Raw genomic sequence first — 20,573 nt, 5'->3', positions numbered from 1 at the left:
TCTTCAATTTAAGTAGACTTTTAAAATGTCTTTTACATCAGAAACAAGAGAAGAACTCCTTCAAAGTGACAGCTTTTGTCTATTTTCTTTGGGGATCTTTTCTTTTGGGGATGATATGAGGTTAAGAAGTAGGCTCCTACCAGTGCTCTTATCTGACCAAACAATTTATCAAGTTATGGAAAAATTTGGAGTCTCAGACATTTGCATTAAAAACAAAAACAAAACAAAACAAAATAAAACAAAATATGTTAATAGTGGAAGAGATGTTAATTGACATAGTTGAATTTCTGGTGGTGCATTCATTTCTACACCTGAGCAAAGCCAGTCCTGAATTTTGCAACTCAGTTCTGATTCATTTACTCTGCAATAATTTCGTAAGAGCAAAAGAAGAGAGGAGAAATTGTTTTTAAAAATCTATACACATTCAGAGAATTATAATTTAGTGAAGTCGAGGAAAATCTGCAAAGTACTATATTAATAGTTCTTTTCTTATTGTTTTAGATTAAATTACCAGTGTTTGAAAGGGAGCAATTGTTTTCATCATGAACGCTAATAAAGATGAGAGACCGAAGTCCAGAAGCCAAGATTTTCACCTTTTTCATGCTTTGATGATGCTAGGCATGACCATGCTGTTTCTTCCAGTCATTGGAACTTCTAAGCAAAATATTCCACGACTCAAGCTAACCTACAAAGGTAAATATGTAAACAGTTCAGATTGTTTATTAAGATTTCTGAATGCCTTTATTGATTACAGTATTTATTTTATTTAGAAATGCATATTGACTTCTGTGAAATGTTTATAGTGTGGGCATCAGTTACTAAATTATAGAACACAAGACCAAGTATTTATTTTTGTGAGAAAAAAGGATGTTGAAACTACTCAAGTACACTTCCAGCCCAGTATTTGTGCTCATCAATTTGGTCTGCAAGTTGTAATTGATTTTGTGTTAAAACAAATGTCTCTGAAAATAGGAAAATGTTAACTCCACATACTGCTACTAATTAGTTTATTCCTCATTAGAGGGAATGTTTTAAACACAGTAAGATATCTTCAAAAAAAATTTTAACACACTAGGATCATTTTAAGATAAGCATATTCATGTCTTGTAATAGCAAAAAGGGAATGTGAAAGTCTTAGAATATTGAGATGAAAAAACGATTTAAGAATTAAGCTAATTCTTTGTAAAAGCTTAAATTAACATAAAAGCAAAGTTTATCAGTTATAGTTAGTCATCTTGTGTGTGAAGGGAATTTGTGTGTATACAACTTTTTCCACAAGTTTTGTGACCAAAGGCTTTTTTTAAAAAAAAGTAATGTATTCTGGGCTTCATTAATACAAGTAATAAAAGGGATGTAGGGAGAATCAAACTCCTTTATTCTGAACTTTGGCAGGTGAAAATTATGCTGAAAATTTTAATATCCTGTGATCTTTAACATCATATTTTTCAGCCCAAATGATTTAATGTTATTAAATAAAAATAATAAAATAATAAAAGCTAATTGGGTGTCAAATGTAAGAGTAAGTGAAATTAGCACACTATAGCCATTATGCATTTTATATGTTGGTATTTACTTGGAATTTATATCTCATGTATTGAAGAATTGAACAATTTATATGATTTTTTGAGTTTTTATATATTTAAATGTGTGGGTCTTTTAAATTAGAAGTATATTTATTGGTAATCTAGGATGAGATTTTTATCTGGGAACATTGATCTTATTATGAAATATAACTTACTAATATTTTATTTAATCAATAATTGAAAGCTACATTTGAGTGTCATCCACTTCTTAATCATGAATATGTTCAATTTTATATGATTCCCCGAAAATTCTTTTGGCCTCAAGTAAACATTAGCAGTTATGCTAAAGTATTGGATACAACTAAAAAACAAAGTCAAGGCTCTAACCACTTTAGAGTAACTAGTAGTGGATTATACTTTTCATCATAAACAATTATACAACTGGACAAACTACATGAAACAACCATTTTTAGACATTGAGCAATAGGAATCAGGGAGGAGAGAAAGAAAAAAAAAAAAAAAAACCACCAAAGGGGGAGGTTCAGAAAAGATTGCATTTCAAAGAATGCTGAGAGATAGAGGAGTTCTGAGCAGCCAGGAGGAAGATACCTGACTTAACACTTTGAGCATTCAGGCAACATGCTGAAAAGATGACATTTTATGAGCTGAGCTTCTCTGTCTGTAGAGCAAAAAATACTCAAGTCCTGCTTTAAAAAAATTTAAAATTAAGCCTCCAAAGGATCAAGATGATATGCCAGCAAATTTAATATCTGCCAGAAAAAAAAAAAACTCAACAATTTCTAAGGTAAGAAAACCCACAACAACCAGATTTGCAAAAATTTAGTAGCTACAATGTTAAATGCAATCAAAAGTTACTAGACTTATAAAGAAACAGGAAAATGTAACGTGAGATCATGCAGATGTTCACATTAGCAGACAAAGGACTTTAAAAAGCTGTTATAAATTTGTTCAACATTTTAAAGGAAAGTGTTTTAAAAGTGTAAACAGGGAATTTCAGCAGAGAAGTGAAAAATATGTAAAAAAAAAAAAAAACTAAATGGAAATCCTAGGGATGAAAAGTATATCTGAAATTAAAAATTTACTGCATAGATTGCAGATTAGAGATAGCAAAGCAAAGTTCAGTAAACCTAAATACAGAGAATTAGGGACCATCTAATATAAAGAATCCTTCTACGTTTCTTATATATCAACTTATAATGCACTACGTTAAACCAAAACTATTTCTCCAAAGCTGTTTGAGATAAGCCTTTCTATTCTTTGAGTTCTCTTTGTGACTACTATGTGGCAATATATTTAAGATTCTTAGAAGCCCTATTGTTTAACAGAGAATCTTCAAAGCTACATGTTTTAGGTTTTCTGTTGTGGCGGTGCCCCATTCCTAAAACCGAAATACAATTTGGATGTCTGCTGCTGTGTAACAAGCCTTCATGATACTCAGTGCCTTAGAAAAACAGCAATTATCTTATTATCACTCTAACTTTCTGTGAAAACCATGAAAGGACTCACCTGGGTGGTTCTGGCTTGTGCTCTCTGATGTAGTCGTCAAATGATGACTGATGTTGGAGCAGTAAGGGTCTGGAGCACTGGCTGTCTGGCATCCTCTCCTCATGCAGTCTCAGATTTCTCTGAGGGGGTCTTTGCACATGGGTAGTTTGAGCTTCCTCAAAACCTCATGTTCATATATTTCAATAAACAAGGAGGAAGTTGTTTTTTTGTTTGTTTGTTTATTTTTACCTAGCTTCAGAAGCCACATAGCATTACTTCCAGGGCACTCTACTGGTTGAAAAGTGGTAAGTCCTCACTTGATTTCAAGAGGAGAGCACATAGATTATACTTCTCAGTGATAGTTGTGTCAAAATCACATATACAAGGAACTGTGGCATGGAAGGTATTGTAAACACCTTTGTAAAACACAATCTGCCACAACTAACTTTTAGAAAGTCTTTTAATTTTTATTAAAGACTTCTATGCTGATCAGTGGGGAAAGGAAATGGTACTGAAACAATTTGATATCCATATAGAAAAAATGAACCTCAATCTTTACCCTAGAATATACACAAAAAACAATTTAAGATGGATCATGAGCCTAAAAGTAAAAGCAAAAATTCTAAAGCTTCTAGACTAAAACATGAAATAATATCTTTGCAATCTCAGAGTAAGCAAACATTTTTTAGGACTTTAAAAACAATAACCATAAATATTTTTTAAACTGGATATCAGCAAAATTAAAACAAAACTTTGCTTACCAAAGACACTATTAGGAAAAAGAATAGGCAAGGTACAAAATAGTCACAAAACTTATATCTGAGAAAAGACTTGAATCCAGAATACATATATAGCTTAAACACATCAAAAAAGAAAAACAAAACACCAAATTTATAAAGATTAATACCTGAACAGACACTTCACAAAGGAAGATATACAAAGGACCAGTAAGCACATGCAAGTGACAGACATCCTTAGCCATCAGGTAAATATAAATTAATATTATAAGGATATTCTCCTACATATCTATTGGAATAGTTGAAATTTTTAAAAAGTCAAAGATATCAAATTTTGATAACTATGTAGAATAATTTGAGCTTGCAAACATTATTGGTAAGAATAAATTTGTAAAAAAATTTTGGCAGTTACTTATACTATTAAACATACACTTACTATTTATCTGAAATTCTAGAGAATACAAAACTAATCAATGGTCTAAAAAAATCAAAACTGTTGCGCATGGGGTGGTAGGGAGGATTGACTGGGAGGGGCAGGAGAAGAAACTTTCTGGAATTTTAAAAGTGTTCTCTATCTTGACAGGGATGTGGGTCACCCAAGTGTATAGATCTATCACAACTCATCAAATTGTACACATAAGACCGGTCCATTTGCCTATATACAAAATTTATTTTTTAAAAAGTACAGAAAACAAATATTAAAAGCCAAACAATAAAAAAAGAATATGGACAGTTTGAAAATAAAGGAATTGGAAAAAGAAAAATAAGAAACTCTATCTGGTCTGTAATATAGTGAATGTTACTAAAATATTGCATTGATAAGTGTGGACAATGCAAAATAAATCACACTTGCAAATAAACTTTAGAATAGATAATTGATATTCATTGAGGATTCATTATGAGCAAAGCATTAGTGGAAGGATAATGCGTGAATTATCTCTTACCATCTTCACCATCACCCTGCGAGGCATGATGATCTGCTTCCTGAATATGAGGATACTGAGGTACTGAGAGATTGCATCATCTGCCAAGGTTACAAAATTCACTCTCAAATCCTGGGCAGCCTCTGGCTACATAGAGCCTGGGCTTCTAACCTTATCTCACTGAATATAGACACAAGTAGTTTTCCCCCCGAGACACATACCTACTAGAGTAAAAAAGTTACAGAAGCTTCACACTGATATTTGACTAAAATTGATTATGTGATTTTTAATTGTCAAAATTAAATGGAGTTAGGAAGACCACATGCATTCTTTTAGATAACCGGATGGCCAAAAGAAATTTATTGACTTTTGTGGGATTTTGTACCCTTTGCTAAACGTATAGGGGAAAAAAGTAGATTGTTATTGAGATAGTTTGTCTTTATAATCAAAATTTTGTAGAAAATTGACTTCTAAATATTAACTCAAATGTGGGAAGTTGATCATTTGAAAATAAAATTATTTGTGTTAATGTATGTTTTTGGCCTTGGCATTAACCCTGTAAAAATTATGAATCTTGTTTTATTTATCTCTCTATAGATTCTCACTCCTCTCAGTAACTTGATCTTAACGGGAGAACTGGTATAAGTGTTTATTGGATTAAATGCAATAAGCTCTGCTCTTTTGATGCTTCATACTCCGAATTTATATCTTTTCAGATATTTTAGGTTATCTACATGTCAAGAAACTGAGTGCAGGATAGGGATTCTAGAAATCTCCTCCCAACTCATCCTCAACACACACACACACACATATACACGCTCCTACCAGCTCCCCGTGGCTGCTTGTAATCATTCATTTCTAGATTATATACTAATAATAGAGTAGTCACCTTTGCTAGAATTATTGATAATCCTTACCAGCGTGGAGCATTAGTCTTTCCAACCACTTTAAAGAATGTGGGGTCAGTACTAATTGTTCAGTACTATAAAGCCTATATCTCCTATCCACTTTCAAGAATGTCAACAGTTTGTCTAATTCTTCTCCCCTCCCTCCTCCAACCCCCGCCATCAGATCAGGTAGTTTAGAAGTGTAAATCCTGGCACATCACTTCTTAAAAGTGGCCTATTCCTGAATAGTAATAAAGAAAGTTACGACATGAAAATTACTGCTAATTTGGTGTTTTGATGAGGAAAAATGCTTGTTTACCACACTCCTACTTCTGAGATAAGAATTGCAACTCTCCCCTGGCATTCTCTTAGGTCTCTGACTTATAAATTAAGATCGGCTGGTACCACCCTTTGCTTAGACAGTACTGTGATTCTGAAAGGTCATGTTTTGGTACTAAAACACTGGTAGAATGTGAGATTTTAAAAAATCAGCCAAAATAAAAAATTAAGTTTGGTCTTAAAAATAATTTTTATAGGCACAAAATCAGCTTTGTTTTCTTTGCTTTCCATGATTCATGACTTTTCGGGCGCAGACCAGAGATTCAGGCAGTAAGTATTAATAGTTAGCTATTGGGAACAGCTGCAACATAATTTGGGGGGATTTCTTATAGGTCAACAGAATTGTAATAACCATTTTATCCAAAGAATGTTTTTTTGATAAAGACTTAGCTTTTAACTTCTGTATCCACAGGAGCTTGTTTGGTTCTACTGCTGTGTTAAGAGATTTCCCTTCAGTTCATGTTTAGAATTCTTGCATATTTATGAATACTGAATCTGTTTCCTGAATAATAACTAAGGTATCATGGAAGTCAGGATGTTCAATATTTCCAGATTTTGTATTATATGATTATTACCTATATTTTGCCCTACAAGCTAGGCTTCTCACAGTGACTTTGACAGTTTATACTGTAGCTGTAAAAATAATTTTTGAGAGATGACCTACTTTAGTCTTATGATAATACAAATATTTTGTATCCCACAATGATCATGAAGGACCTCATATATGTTAGGGATATTTATACCCAGGAATCACTGGTGTCTGCAATGTTATTTGTTTGGAAAACTCCAGAAAATGAGATACATATAAGACAACAGACAGGAAAGCAGCTCATTCAATAGTTACCATATATCTTACCTATTCTACAAATATGCACTGAGGGACCTTTATGTACCAGTGTAGGGAAAGTGAAGGAAAATGGTCAAGGCCCCAGATGTTCAGAATGTTGCTGAGCATTTGAGGTAATTATGCACGTGCACCTAGGTGTTCCTTGGTTATTGTCTAATGCAATTGCGCCTGTGCACCCAGGTGTCCCGGGTTTTCAGACTTAAGTATAAAGGACGAATGGCTCTGATACATAGTGCCCCCACCCCCAGGATGCCCCTGGAGGGGCCATGGGGAGGCCGCTATTGCTGCTGGAGGCTGTTGCTACCAGTGCCCCCGGGATGCCTCAAGAGGCCACCACCACCACTGCTCCTGCTGCTATTGATGCTGTAAGCTGCTGCTGCTACTGCTGAAGACTGGGCTCATGTCATCTGCCAATGGCTCCTGGCATCTTTCCCAATCACCTAGCATGGACTTGCACGTGAGAGGTCTATGACCCAGCCTGGCATGTGAGGGGTCTGTTGACCCAATCTGTACAATGGGTTTGAAAGGTCTGAACCCTAGCCCTGACAATACAAATGGAAACAGTATAAGTAAAGTAATGAAATGTTTTGGCTTTAGTTATGAATTGCTTTAGCAATACAATTGGTGTAGCCATACAATTGGCTTCATAGGCAGGATTCCGACAATAACCCTAACCAGACAATTAGCATAGCTATTGCTGTAACTCGACAACCAGGCATTGCTCTAGGTCAGGGATAAGTCACTATCCCCTTTGAATTTATTTTTCAGATAGGCAGATAGGGAAACAGATAGTGAACAGGTAAACTAACAAGTGAATATCATTTCAAATAGTGGTAAGTGCTCTGTAGCCTATAAAGCAAGCAAGTGACTGGGTCCGGGTACCCTACTTGGGCTTTTTCATGTCTAAGTTTCACAACACTGTGAAAACCATTGTTTTCATACCCATTTTATAGATAAGAAACATGGGGCTCAGAGCCTGAATGACTTGCCCAAAAGCAAGAAGCTATTAAAGGGCAGAACCAAATTGTGTGCTTACATTTGTCTAGTTCAAGGCCCATGCTCTTGTCATGTCATCGTACCCGTGAGGGAAATATTACTTATTCAGGGACACAAATATCAAGATACTAAAAATATTCTAGATTTTACCATTACTTCTTTGGTAGCATGTTCCTTTCAATACTTTCGAATAGTAGTAATTATTTTCTGTACCTCCAAAACTTTTATTTTCATTGACAAGAAAAATTTTAAAGCCTTTTTGAAATTTTTACTTTCCTACTTTATAACATTAATTTATTAGATAAAGTGGTTCTTTGTTTTGTCGGAATTTTCTGAGAAATGAGTAGATAAGTCTATATATTTTTCTATATTTACAAATTAATTTACTTAGATGTGAAATTAAGCATGTGTCTAAAGTAGAGACCTCACAGCTATTTGACTCACTCGTCTAATTTGTTTGATTTGACTCATCTGATAATATGTGTGTTCTCTAGATTCAGTGTGATGTAGCAGTGGGGAGAGCAGGTTCTGAAACCAAACTGCCTGCATAATAACTGGTGTCATTAATTGTGAGATATTTGGATGTTTATTTTCTGTGCTGCAGCTTTCTTATTTGTAACATAATAAATCTGTAATAAAATAGTCACATGCATTAATCTATTTAATTCTAGTAAGTTTCTTGTAAAGGTGTGCTGATCCGTGTAAAGTACCTAAACCAGTTTTTGGCATAGGAGGCATTCAGTAAATGCTGGCAATTTATTTATTTATTTATGCATTCATTCATTCATTTATTCAATTAATTTTGGGCAAAACATATTGTCTTACTAGATGTTAATGATTGTTTCCAGACCAAAGGTTTCCCTATGTAAACAAGTTTGAAAAATATTATATAACTTCCTCTTGGCGATTTACAATGCACATTAAAATTGCCCCTGTGCATTCCCAAAGCATTTTGTAGTAGAGTTAGTTTCCCCCAGGCAGGAACCACCCACGGATTGTGAATTTATTGAGGGTACTTTGCAGTATTTTTACTTTGTGGTCTTCTAGTAGTCAGCACTGGTCTCTGTGGCTAACAAGCCCTTAGGTTAATAAGAGTATTGTTGACCTTGATAAGAATAGTGCTTTTGAGCAGTTGTAGCCCTCAATATGGACTAAAGTGAGTCATAAAATCATTCAGGAGATCAGATTACATAATGCAATCTAAAGTGGACATTTTTGCTGTCAAATCAATAGTAAAAGAGGATGGCCTGTTCTGACCACCTCTCCCTAAGTACCTACTAAAAAAAGCATTATCAATCTTCCACAATTATAGAATTTCCACATAATATATTTTCTATAAAGCAAGTCATTAATGGTTTAATTTTGGTGATGTGCCATGTTTGAATGGACTTATATAGTTTCCCAGACATATTTTCACTAAACTGAGACTCTTACAGTTGGGTTTGCATAGCTGTAAGACTTCAGGAATAATTTTATTGTGCATGTGATATCAACTATCAACAGTCAATAACAATAGTTTGTGAATGCCTACTATGTTTCTAGTGTTGTTCTGGCAACTAGGGGATATATCAGCAAATGAAAGAGGCAAAAATCCTTGCCATCATGTAGTTTATATTCTGGTAGAGAAAACCATAAATAATTTATTTAGCAAGATAGAAGGTGATAAGTATTATGGAGAAAAATGAATCAGGAAAGAGAGCTGAAGAGTGGTGGGGTGTAGTAGTCAAATACAGTGGTGAGGAAAGAGCTCACTGAGAGAGTCATGTTTTCTGGAATGCTTAAAAAATTACTATAACAAGTCATGCAGATATTTGGAATGTTCTTGACAGAAAGAACACCAAGTACAAAGGCCCTGAGGTGAGAGGGTATCTGGCATACTTTAGGATGCTGAAAAAGACAGTATAGCTAAAAAACAGTGGGATGGGGGAAAGAAAAAGATGGATTAAATAGAGAGTTAACAGGAGGGATTAGGCCTTCTGTGGCTGACTGTAGTTAAAGCACTGGCATTAGTCTGAGTGTTATGGGAATCCACTGGAGAATTATGAGGATAGTCCGACATGATCTGACTCTCAGTGTAACATGACCATTCTGGTTTTTGTATTGAGAATACACAGAAAGGAGGAGATAAGAGAAATAGGAAGTGAAGCTTGAGGCTATTATAATAATCCAGGTGAGAAATGATGGTCCATGAGCCAGATGGAAGCAGTGGAGGTAGGAGAAAAAGATATGAAGATAGAACCAACAGGATTTGCTGGTGGACTGAACATGAAGTGAAAGAAGGAGAAATCAAATATAACTCCAGGATATTTTTTTTTGGTAGGGGAGATGTCTGGGAATGGAGTTACGATTGATTGAAGTGGGGAAGGGTGAAAGAAGTAGGTTTTGGGGAAAGATCAAGTGACAATATTTTGTTCAAGAAGGCTATTAGATATCTATGTGAGAGGCCAAGAAGGCATTTGAATATGTAAGTCTGTAGTTCATGGAGATGCCAAACTGGAGATATGAATTTGGAAGTTAGTATATAGAAATTTTTAAATCTACAAAACTCTGTGAGATAAGTAAAAGATGAAGAAGAATTCAAAGAATTGAGTTCTGGGAAACTTTCAAGTCAGGAAATCAGAGAAAGGAAGAATTAACAGCAAAATGAACTAAAAAGTGATGCCTAGGTATGTGGGAGAAAAAACAGGAGCTGTAGTACAGAATAAATTAAATGAGGAAAGTTAAAGGAAAGGTGATGATCAGTGCTATCAAATTCAGCTAATATGTCAAGAGAGATGACAACCAAAAATTAACTTTAAATTTAACAACACATGGGTCACCATTGAACTTGACAAGAGCAGTGTCTGAATGTAGGAGCCAAAGACAAATTCAGACAAAATCTTGAAAGCATAGAACTGGGGACAGGGACTACAGATAATTCTGAAGAGGAATTTTTTTTTTACAATGGGGACATAGGCACTAGCTGGAGGGGCAATGAGATCAAGAGACTTTTTTTTTTAAATGGGAGAAAAAACAGCATATTTATATGCTGATTGAAGTAATCTAGGAGAAAAGTAAATGATGATACAAGAGAGATGTTATCTCTTATTAAAGAAAGTATTTGGTGAGACTTTATTTCCCTGAAAACAGTATTTTTAGAGCACGTTTTAAAAAGTGACATTTTTCATAATAAAGTACATCTCATTCATTATCAGTGGCAACTATTGTCAGGATGGAAAGAGAGGTTAAATAGACAAAAAAATAAAATAAAATTTCAAGGAATAATGTGTTCAGGTGTGATATAGTGACACAGGTTGTAAATACTATACACATTTAGAAGATTGATATATGGGGATTGGAAACAAAACTACAGGGAGATTAAATAATACCCCAGCCTACTGCTTTTCAGTTCAATATTGTTTGTGCTACAACTTACCTGCATCTAACCCTATCAATTAATAGTAATTGAAATCTACTGAATACTAAATGTGGAGCACTTTTCTAAACATTATTGGTTTATGGTGGTTCACAGAATGGTGGAAGTTACACAATAATAAAAGGCAATATATGACATAATATCACCATACAAGTGTCATGCAAGAAGCCTTCCTGAAATTAAGGTAGATAAAAATCTCTAAGGTCTACTGTGGTCATATATGTCCTCCTAAAACTAGGCCTTGAGACACTTCAGTAGTGTCCTTGGTTTTCCATAAATGCAGAAGGGACTTTAGAAGGGGCATAGCTTAAGTAAAGGCAATTTTTACTAAGTTTAAACCCAGTCATCTATTTTAAGGATGGAAAAGTTCTTTTGGAACAGATCTTATATGCAATTGGTTTACTATTCTATAAATTATTGAGGAGATAAAGGTTTTTATGTACAACTTCTTATTTTATAACTTCACTTACCTAAAATTTGGCTCTAATTTCTTGGGTCTTATTACAGGAATTTTCACAGTGAGATTGTTTCAGCACATGTGTATAAATATAAATTTAACAACAGTTTTAAATAGGATGTCATTGGGTCTTTTTTAACAGAATATTTGACAAATGCCTCTCTGGTTTCTTAAGAACTGGTAATATACAGTTTGCATTTGGTAAGAGTCCTTTAAACATGCTGCTTTAATCCTGTTAATTCAAAAGAGGCATAAATTAGAACTAAAGTGCTTTTTTACTTACAAAGAAAGATAGTTATAAAGACTTTTATTTGACTAAAGCCACAGTGAGCCAGACAGTCTAGAAAATAAGATAAATACTTCAGTAATCCCAACGGAGTGGTGAAGTGGAAAAAGCAATAGAAGTGAACTTGTCTGTTGGTATATTCAGTGGAAATGTAATTAGAGCTCTTTTGAAAAAGAATTTTGATTTTCTAAGTAATGCTAAATATCAAAATATAAAATATAGCTTAATGAGGCTTAGAATTAGAAGACCTACATGGATTTTAGCTTCTTCTCTGACATGTACTGTCTTTGCACAATTACAACAATTACTTGCTCTTTCTGAGTCTAGGTTTTCTCACCCAGAAATTAGGTTCTACTTAAGGATCAAATTAAATAGCATATGGGCAAGCTCCTCAGATGTTATAAAGCACAAAATGAATGTTGTAACAAACATCCAAGAGAGCCTAAATGTAATATATTTCTGAATTAATTGAAGTAATATATAAAGAAAATTTAAGGTCTTTAAAGATATAACTGTAGTTAGGCATCTTGAGTGGAAATTTTGTTGCTACAATAAGAGGAAAGATACTTGAAATGAAAGCCTATCAAAAATTGGCACGTTTGCATCTTCTTTCCAAGTTAATGTATGTTGAGTGAATGTACCTCTCTTCTTTATATGACAAAACTGAAGGGGAAAACTTTATATATTGTTTAAACTGATCAGGTAATTTATCACTTGTAGCAATTAAAGAATAAATTTGTCAGGGGTGTAAAGATTTGATCAATTTAGAATTGTAAAGGAAAAAAAGAATTTGGCCACCCTACGTATATTAACACGTCATGATTTAAGAGTTTGACAGAAACTCTAGAATGAGGAAGAAGAAAAGAATCAAGCTCTTTAACACAAGTAAGCTGAGAGTAATGGGACCACAGGATACTTTAGACTTTCTATTCCAAGTGTGGCTCAAGGACCAGTAGTGTCAGTATAATCTGGGAGGTTGTTTGAAATGCACAATCCCTGGTCTGCTCTGCTACTTCTAAATGAGAAGCTGCATTTTAACAAGTGTCCCAAGTGATTAAAATGCATGTTAAATCTAAGAAGCAATGCACCAGGCTGTTTTGTTTCATGCACCATATCCCCACTCCTCATACGTATCAGCATGTGGCAGTCACACAGGAATCCTTGTGGTTGCAAAGCATTAGCACAATTGGGTCTCCAAATAGCACATTAACTTCTCTAAATTATTAATAAGGCTGTAATAAATTCTGATTTAAAATATTGAAAGTAGATAAAACAAGGCAAACAAGAATCACTAGTTCATATACTTAATTCACATACTTAATTGACAGACTTAAATGCACATACTTAATTGAAACAAGTCCTTACTCATTTGTGACATGGTGCCTTAATCTTAAATATTCCTTGAAATTTGAAAAGAAAGGAATTCCAAATACCTTTAAGGGAGTTGAGAAAATAACTGTCAAAGTAGAATCAATCTTTCTCAGAATTATCCTCTCAGCTCTTTCTGAGGAAGTTTTTCTATCATGCCATTGCTCTTCTAGAAACGTACTAGGTATTTACACCACTGACTTTTTTTAATAGGTCAACAGGAAAAATTATCATAGCAGAACTATTGAGAATGTAAAATGACTCATTGTTACTCAAAGTATGAATTTTAAAGAACTCAGAATTATAAATTATGAATCTCACAATGAAGAATTATATAAAGTATTCACTATTGAAAACTAGCCAAATAAGAATAAATGTGTGATTTAAAAATATGGATGTGGATGGAAATGTGACAGTGTAAAATTGCCACACTCCTACTCTACATCCTGTCCTGGCAAGAACACAGTTCCGATGATATAATAGGCTTTATTTGTTTCTGATTTATGTTTCCGTATGTGATATCATCTGATTTATTATTGACATAGATAATGTTCTGTTTAAACTAATAAGCAGAATAATCTCCAGCATTCCATTATAGAGGAGCAAATGAGAATTTGATTTGTTTGTTTGTTTGTTCTTTCTGATTTGGACTTGTATTTGCAAGAAGAAAACAGTTAAGGTTGGATATTTCACCTAGAAAAGCATAATGATAATTCAGTGTACACCTGTAATTTTGAAGAAGTTTTGTAAGGATTTTAGGTTTGACTAATACTTTCTTTATATGCTTTGTATTGTTTGAGCAGTTAGCTATGGAGATTAAATATACACAGGTAAAGAGTAATTGGTAGTTTTGTGTAGGTGGAGGTGAGCTATCTTGATAACCAGAATCTTTTCACATGATCTCAAGCCTCAGAAAACCTATTGAAAGTCAGCTGGGGCCAATTTAGTATGAGGTAGTTTTCCCCAGATTAAATCCAAGGGAGAATCTATGCCTTGCCTTGGACCAAAAGCTGGCGAGGCAAACACAAGCCCACAGAGAGTCAAAGGGACTCAGTGAGCCACAATATTAGGGACTAATTTTCACTTTGGAATAAACAGAGTTTTCTTCCTTTGTTCAATTCTTGATCCAAACTGAGAACAGACGTTTTTGTTGGGAAGGGTTTGGTAGCCAAGACATTTCTGAAAACTAGGGGAAGAAAGAAGCTTCGAGGGAACTCCACAGAGGGATCTTAGGGTGCTAAGTCAGCATGAAAAGCTCTGGGAATTCATAGAGCAGGGGAGAAAAGCTCAATTTAGAGGAAAGGCATGGGCAGAAAGGAGTTTGAAAGACTTATAGATAAACTTCTTTACTTAGACAGCTTTGCAGAGAATACACTGGTGATCTGACCATATTCAAGTAAACCTCAGAATAGCTCTACTGATATAACTGCTATTTCCTGGGGAAGAAGAGGAGTGGGTGGGGCAAGAATTTGTGCTGAATATCCTGAGATGGCAGGGAAAGGTGACTGGTTTCGATGTGGGTCTATTTTTAGGTGTAAGCTTTCTCTGCTGAGGAATTCTCCTTAAAGTAGATTGGAATTTGACTTTCTCCAAAGCTGTATTTTTTTTTTTTTTAACCCCATGGATTTCTACTTCTACTAACTTTGATTTTCTTATTTAAAAAAAAAAAAAAAAAAAAAAAAGTCCAGTGAAGTATTCTTCTCTAAATGATGTGGGAAGCCATTTTTTAGCTATGTAGTCTTCTAGTCTTCTCGTGAGAGAAACTGACAGCTCCACCCAGTTCAAGATCTCTGGCAATAAATGCTGAATTTCAAGGATATGGGATCTTGTTCATTTAACAAACACTGAGGAAGTCTGTGTTGCTTAATCCTGAATTTATTGGACTAACCACTCCCTTCCTTTCTGGGGTGAAGAGGAAGAATGTAGACCATCAGGTCAAATGTTTCTTCAGGCTGAATGAACAACTGTATAAGGGACACTGAAAGAGAGATATGAAGAATTCTTTTTAGAGTGCTTATTTCAAATAGGAGCAGGGATTACCCAGTCTTTAGCCTTTCCCTCAAATGGAAGAGCATCTGGTTGTGCGTGAGGAGATGTGCTGTTGCTGAACTCTACCACTAAGAGCAGATCGGATAAGTGAAGTCCACTTAATCATTCTGGACCTCACTGAATTGGAACATGTGAGTCAAATGGAATTATTGATATGGTCTTTCCTTAGCTCCAGTTTTTATTTACTCTATTTCTGTTTTTCCCAAAGGTTAGAGGTACCTAGGAACCAGAGCAGAAATCAGTAGTAGTAGGTGGATAACAGCTTGCTATTTGGTATGTCCTCAATTTTAACAAAATTAATCATAAGGTTAATGATTAATGAAACCAAGTGAGCTCATTTGGTTTCTCTACCCATACTTAGAGATGAGAAAACTGAGGTAGCATTACTAGACTTGCTAGAAAGAATACAGTTAAGCAGTTCTTTCCTTTTTGAAACTAGAAACACGTAACAGTCTATACTACTTTATGTATTATTGTCCTTTGTCACAAGTATATTTTCGTTTTTGTTGTGAAGGAGCACTTCCTCCCCACTAGGCTGTAAGTTCCACAAAGGCAGGCATAGGTCAAACTCATTTTCAGTGTCTTTCCAGAAGGTACAGAGTATCTGGTTTCAAAAGTCAAGTTTTATGAGGATAGTGATTCACTTCCTTGTGCTAGAACTGAGAAATTATTTTAAATATGGCTATTGACTATTTGTGGAAAACATACAATTTACCCTGTAACTTTCGGTAAGATATCAAGAGATGTTGATGAGAACCACGTACATCCTCTTCAGAAAAATGCACACATAATTATAAACATATGTAAATTTCATGTTGTTGATGGAGACTTTGATCCTCAGAACCATTTTGGTAGCAATTTGTTGATGATGGGTCAAGAACACCTTTTCTGTGTCATGCTTCTGTCAAAATCCATCATACACAATGATTTCCATATGTAAACAGGTAAAATAAATGAGTAATCATAACTTTGCTTCATTAATTTTGGAAATGATAAGATTGGGGATTTTCCAGGAATGTGTAGCTAGAACAAAAGTGGGAATGTGAGGCCTGGGTGACTGAGATCACAAACTGGAAACAAGGTAGTAGTAGGAGAATGTACTGCTAAAAAGAACAGTTAGATGGAGTGATTATGTGGATTAGGTCAAAGGTTTAGATGGATGGAATAAAGAAGTCATTTAGGACCTAGACATAAGGGCTGCTGACATCCCGAGGAAGGGTGGAACTGGCCAACCTAGCACAGAGCAGGCCTCCTCTGAATGGCACATAAGAAGCAATACACTCACTGTTCCACTCAAGGGAGAAAAAAACAACAACAAAGTTTCTGTTTAAAAGGCTTAAAAATTGTGCACAGTCTTTAAAAATCACATGCCTGAGAATTTTCAGTATAGGAGAAAAGAAAATAAAGCTCTAAAGCATATTGCCAAATATTAGCCTTCACCTCTCATGTGTTTGCACCCAGCAGAGTCAGTAATCATTTCTGATTCCTGAAGTTCAGAGAGTGTATTAGCTTTAGGTGTTAAGATACATGCTCTGGAATTAACAATTCTTTTTCTTTGGGTTTTGGTTGATTATCCCGTAGAAACAAAATGCCTTTGCTTGGTTTGGCAGAAATGCAAGAAAGATAAGCTGCTTGGGGAAGAGGGAACCTGTCCCAATCCCTGACCCAAGGTCTTTTCATAATGTGTGCGTCAGCATGAGAAATTTTCATATGTAATGCCGAAATCTAATTATTTAGTTTGGCTACAAAGGATTGGCGAAGCATGCCTTAATCATTTTGATGCTAACATAGTCACAAGGCAACATTAAATCATTTGGAAATGATAATACTCCAGGTTAGTCACTATTTTTGCAGCTGTTTTCCCTTGTCAAGTTTGTTTGAAACTGAACCCAACAGAATTGGTTATGGTGAAAGAAAATAAAGCAAATGACTATGTCAACTTTATATTTATTTTCCTCACTGTAGAAGGAGAGACAAAAAATAAAATACACGGTTTGTAAACATCTTCCTCCTCCCATTGGCATTGCCGTAATTCAGGGACTCAACATGTTTCAGAAACTTCTGGGTAGTCTTCCCAATTCCACCTCTCCTCATTCTCATCTGCTGAACACTGCAGCCAGACTTATCTTTCTAACACTCAGTTATATAGTCTTTGTTACTCTCCCGCATAAAACATTTTAGTTGTTTCCAATCTCCCACATAATAATGAAACTCCCCAGCCTGCCGCCCTAGGCCCTGATTATCTAGAAGCTGCCTTTATGTCCAGTCTTGCTTCTCATCTCCCACAAATATTCTCTGTGTTCCAGCATAGTAGATTTCTTCCATTCTATAAATATTTATTAAGTGCTTAATTCATCTCAGGCTTCAAGCTAGGTGCTAGGATTCAAAGGGAAGTAAGAAACGGTCTTTGCCCTGAAGGAGCTCACAGTCCAGAGTAGGAGATGTACTAAAAATGCAGTGTGTAAGTGCAGCATGTGATGATATCTGCCCCTGTACATTCCAGTGTTCTTTCTGCATGGAATAAACTTTCTGTTACATATTTCCTGTCAAACTTCTATCTGTCCTTCGAGACTGTGCTCAAATGTCACCTCCTTTTAGAAGGTGAGGCACAATTAATTACTTGAAAGATGTGTTAACATTTTGTGTATAATTCTATTAGAATTTATTTCACATGTGTTGTCTTTTTTATACATATCTGTTTCCACACTGATCTGTGAGCCACTTGCAGGCAGGGCTCACTAATCACACAGCTTTAACACCATGCTCAATACCTAACATGCACTAGATGCTTATAAATACTTGTGGAATTAATAGCTTTCTAATATTACTTAAATATCATAATAAACATAGGGATGTTCTCATCTTCATAATATTGGTTTGATGGAAGATGAGATAATATGCTTTTTTAGTAGAACTTATTTGGCCCAAACTGAAGTTTAGGAATAACATTTAAAGTGATACTATTTATTGAACTTTTTCTATCTACCAGAAATTGTTCTAAGAACTTCATATAAATTTTCATCTTTAATCATCATGGCAACAATGTGAGTTGAAAATATTATGATTACTTTTTTATAGGTTTTGTATACACTTTAACAAACATATCATTATCACTATAAATAGCTGATAGTGGCATACTATTTAATATGTACCAGGCACAATTCTAATGCTGATCATCTATTGACTCACTTATTCTTCACACTAATATGGCTTATTACATAGTTTCTGTTATTATCCCCATTTTGTAGATGAGAAAGCTGAGGCTGAGACAGGTGAAGTGACTTGTTCTTAGTGAGTTGGGAGGTTAGGAGATGACCCTGGTAGTGGAGACCTAAATCTCACACTCTGACTCATTATGCTAAATAATGTTACATTTTGTAATTAACACTGCAATGCATGGTCCAAAATAATTGATTATGATTCATGAATACTTGAAATAATAACTAGTAAAGTACTTAGTTGGATCAAGATAAACTCCTGGGAATTGTCTCGCATATTTCGATTTTGCTCATTTCAATCTTTCTTAAACAAGGGAAATCCCATGGGAGATACAGAATTGCCTGACTGAAGGAAGGTTTGTGTGAAATGTTAGGGCTTTAGATTATATCTGTCTTAGCTATTCTCTTGGTTTCATTCTTCTCTTCTTAGTTCTACTTTACAGTCTGTATGAAATGTTTGTTGGATATTAGCCCTGCAAAAACAGGCTTACTGCACTTGGAACTGCTAAAAAATATTATACTATTATGTCTCTGATCTGAAAAATGATTAAAGTTATATTTAGCTTAATAAAAAAATTAACATAGAGTACAGATTTCCAGCCAGTGTACACAAAGCATGATTCATAAATATTAATACAATATTTCTATTTTGTGAAACCACACTCAGTTGAGATTTCAGATAGTATCATATCTTCTTCAATGTATTGCCTTTTTGTTTGTTATAACTGAGACAGAAATCTAGCTTAGAAACTAAGGGAAATAATATTTACCCATTGTAAAGTAGAAAAAAGAGTGAAGGGAATGCTCAAAAATATGAAATAATAATAAAGCCCACAGGTGATAGATGGAATACATAGCTCTTAAATTTAAGGGGCTCAAATATCCATTTTATTTTATTTATTTTATTTTTATTTTTTCTTAATTTTATTATGTTGATATACAATGTGGTTGATTATTGTGGCCCATTACTGAAACCCCCCTCCCTCCTCCCTCTCCCCGCTCCCACCCAACAATGTCCTTTCTGTTTGCTTGTCATATCAACTTCAAGGAATTGTAGTTGTTGTGTCAAATATCCATTTTACAGAGGTTGAAATTGCCATGATACCTTTTAAAGGTATCTTGATGCTTATTTTTGAGACATTTTCCTTTTTATTTTTCTCATCAATAAGTAATAAATTACTTTAAAGTAATGAATAGGCTTTAAAGTTCAGTAACATATAATGGACTTTAATAAAGTAATGAGTGATTTTTTACCCTATTGGCATTCAGTATTCTGGGATCATAGAAAATGCAATGGTATTGTAAAACCATGGGGTAAAATCTATTGAAATGATTTAGGTTTCTTATAGGAGTCTGTGCATACCACAATTATAAATGAAACAAATAATTTGTACATACAGACAAGCGTTGAAGAGAAATGGAGACTGGGAACTCCAATTCAATTATCTGCTTTGTCACCATGTGATTTTGTGACTTTAGGGCATGTGGCTTCACATTGCTGGGATTAAACACCTTCATTTATAAAATCATGACTTTTCATTAATTGATTTTCAAGGTTCCTACCAGCTTTAAAATTCTGATTCCGTTACCGGTTCAAGATCATGTATATTTCAGAACCCATTTGCTTGGTTTCAACTTCTTTGTTTATATCTTCTTCCTGCACATATGAATTAGGAATAGTGGAATCCTTCAAACACAGGCATCAATCTAAACACAATCAAAAGTAGGAAAGAGAAAAGACAAGCCATTGAGAGAAAATGTTTGCAAAAGACATATCTGACAAAGGACTGTTATCCAAAATATAGAAAGAAATATGAAAACTCAGCAATAAGAAAACAATCCAAAACACAAATTAAAAAAATAAAAAATTGGCCAAAGACTTTCACAGACACCTCACCAAAGAAGATATATAAACATCAAACAAGCATATGAAAAAATGCTATCAGGGAAATACAAATTTAAAAAATAAGATACCACTACACACCACAGAACACTGACAACACCAAATGCCGATGGGTACAT

General features: G+C 34.5%; 1 protein-coding gene across 1 annotated transcript in view; it reads left to right on the top strand.

The window, feature by feature from the left end:
* Window positions 1–542: 542 nt before the first annotated feature.
* Window positions 543–20,573, top strand: part of SEMA3D (semaphorin 3D) — a 124,448-nt gene continuing 104,417 nt past the window's right edge. The window contains exon 1 of the mRNA XM_063100692.1: window positions 543–693. Coding sequence (XP_062956762.1) covers window positions 543–693 — 151 coding nt within the window. The remainder of the gene's footprint in view (window positions 694–20,573) is intronic.

This window comes from Cynocephalus volans, chromosome 6, assembly GCF_027409185.1.
Source record: "Cynocephalus volans isolate mCynVol1 chromosome 6, mCynVol1.pri, whole genome shotgun sequence".
Classification (NCBI taxonomy): domain Eukaryota; kingdom Metazoa; phylum Chordata; class Mammalia; order Dermoptera; family Cynocephalidae; genus Cynocephalus; species Cynocephalus volans.
The sequence above is the reverse complement of the archived record's forward strand: the minus strand, read 5'-3'. Positions and strand labels throughout refer to the sequence as shown.